General features: G+C 63.3%; 1 protein-coding gene across 1 annotated transcript; it reads left to right on the top strand.

The window, feature by feature from the left end:
* Nucleotides 1-198: 198 nt before the first annotated feature.
* LMF2 (lipase maturation factor 2) lies at nt 199-2,014 on the top strand (the record flags this gene model as incomplete). The annotated part of the gene is given in 6 exon segments (XM_010168764.1): nt 199-337; nt 673-807; nt 915-1,020; nt 1,630-1,694; nt 1,697-1,725; nt 1,832-2,014. Coding segments are annotated over 6 exon segments (657 nt in total), but the record flags the coding sequence as incomplete, so codon positions are not given.
* Nucleotides 2,015-2,030: the final 16 nt, after the last annotated feature.

Genomic DNA, 2,030 nt, shown 5'->3' on the forward strand with positions numbered 1-2,030 from the left:
GTCCCACTGGGTGCCAGGGGGGGTGCCAGGGGCCTTCCCAGGGGTGCCAGGGGCAGGGGACTGGCTCACTCCACTCTACAAGCCCTTGCAGGCAACTCCCCAGGGTTCTGGGGTGGCCGTGCTGATGGTGCTGGGGTGCCTGACATCCTCTGCCCCCCAGCACTGTGACACCCCAGCCCTGCCTTTGCTCCTCCCCAGGTCCTGCTGCAGATCCTCATCATCCTCACAGGTAACTACAACTTCTTCAACATGCTGACCATCGTCCTGGCCTTCTCCCTGCTGGATGAGGAGCACGTGGGACCCTGGCAGGGACGTGGCAAGAGGAGACACGCCAGCGGTGAGTCCCTGGGTGCCTGTTTGAGGGGTGGGGTCCCTTCTCTGCCATGCACAGGGTGGGGAGGGGACAGGCCACCCTCACTGTCACAGTCCAGCAGTGACAGGCAGCGTTCTGGCTGCCTGCAGCTGCCCTCCAGCTCAGTGCCTGCCCCATGCCCGTGGGGTGCTCGAGCCAGGACCCCTTGAAATGGCCTCTGGGCACATGCCCAGCGCTGCCCACTCGCCCTCTCCCTGCTTGGGCTCTCAGGGAGGGGGGACAAGGTCAGCACCCCTGTGTGCTGTGGTGGGTCAGGCTCATGGAGCCCCCCAGAGTTCAGCTGCCCTGCTCTGCCCCAGCCTGGCCCCCCAGCCTGCGCTCCCTGCTCTCCACGCTGCTGGAGCTGAGCACCTACAGCCTCCTGCTCTACTGGAGTGTCCAGTACTTCGGCCTGGAGATCAACTGGGAGAAGAAGCTGCTGGACTCCAAAGTGGGTACGTCATGGCCAGGCCAGTGGGGGCTGCCAGTCCCCCGACCCCCCGCCCCCCCCATAACACCTGGGGCAGGGGCAGCTCTTCTCTGACCCCCCGCCATGCCCCAGCCTTCACCTATCACGAGTTCATGACATGGCTGCGGGCGGTGACCCTGCCACTGGTGGGACTGGCCTTCCTCTCACTCTCCTGGGAGATACTCTCTGCCATGTACAGGTGGGTGATGGGGACATCAGGGTCCCCCCAGGACTCACAGCTCTGCTCTGAGGGCTGAGTGGGGATGGGGCACCCAGTGCCCTCCCCAAGGTTCTGGAGAGACCTTCTAGTGGCCTCCCAGTACCTGAAGGGGCTCCAGGAAGGTGGGGAGGGACTTTGGCCAAGGGCAGGGAGTGAGAGAACAAGGGGTGATGGCTTGAAAGTGTCAGAGGGGAGATGGAGCTGAGATGTGAGGAAGAAATTGTTTGGTGTGAGGGTGGTGAGCCAGTGTCCCAGGTTGCCCAAGGAAGCTGTGGCTGCTCCTCCCTGGAAGTGTTTGTGGCCAGGCTGGGTGAGGCTTTGAGCAACCTGGTCTAGTGGAAGGTGTCCCTGCTGCTGGCAGGGGGGGGTGGGACTGGATGAGCTTTAAGGTCCCTTCCCATCCAACCCAGTCTGGGACTCTGTGATTTGTGTGTGGAGGGACACTTGGAGCTCGTGAGCGCTGGGGTGCTGGGTTCATTAGGAGGGGTCTGTTGGGTGCAGCGTGGGTGGTCCTGAACCCCCCCAGCTTACAGCCAGAGCCCCAGCCTGGGCTGGTGCAGCTCTGACCCAGTTCTTCCCCCCTCTCAGGTCTGCCTGTGTTCGTGGCTGCTTCTGGAAGCTGTGGGCCACGCTGCAGTGGGCTGTCTTCACCACAGCACCCTGGGGATGTTTGCCATCAGCCTGGTGAGCGGGCGGGCAGGGGACAGCGGCGTGTGCGCTCGTCTTGGGGTACAGGGAGCAGGAGACCCCCCGAGCTGCAGTGACAGAGCCACTCTCTGCTGTTCCCCAGGTGCCTTTCACCTACATCGACTACGAGTCCACCGGCAAGCTCTGGCCTGGCATCCACCAGATGTTCAATGCTGTGGAACGGTTCCAGGTGGTGAATTCCTACGGGCTCTTCCGCAGGATGACGGGAATCGGGGGAAGGCCCGAGGTGGTGCTGGAGGGCAGCTACGACAGGCAGAGCTGGACTGTGAGTCACCCTTTGC

The sequence above is a fragment of the Antrostomus carolinensis genome, unplaced genomic scaffold (genome assembly GCF_000700745.2).
Source record: "Antrostomus carolinensis isolate BGI_N321 unplaced genomic scaffold, ASM70074v2 scaffold48275, whole genome shotgun sequence".
Classification (NCBI taxonomy): Eukaryota; Metazoa; Chordata; class Aves; order Caprimulgiformes; family Caprimulgidae; genus Antrostomus; species Antrostomus carolinensis.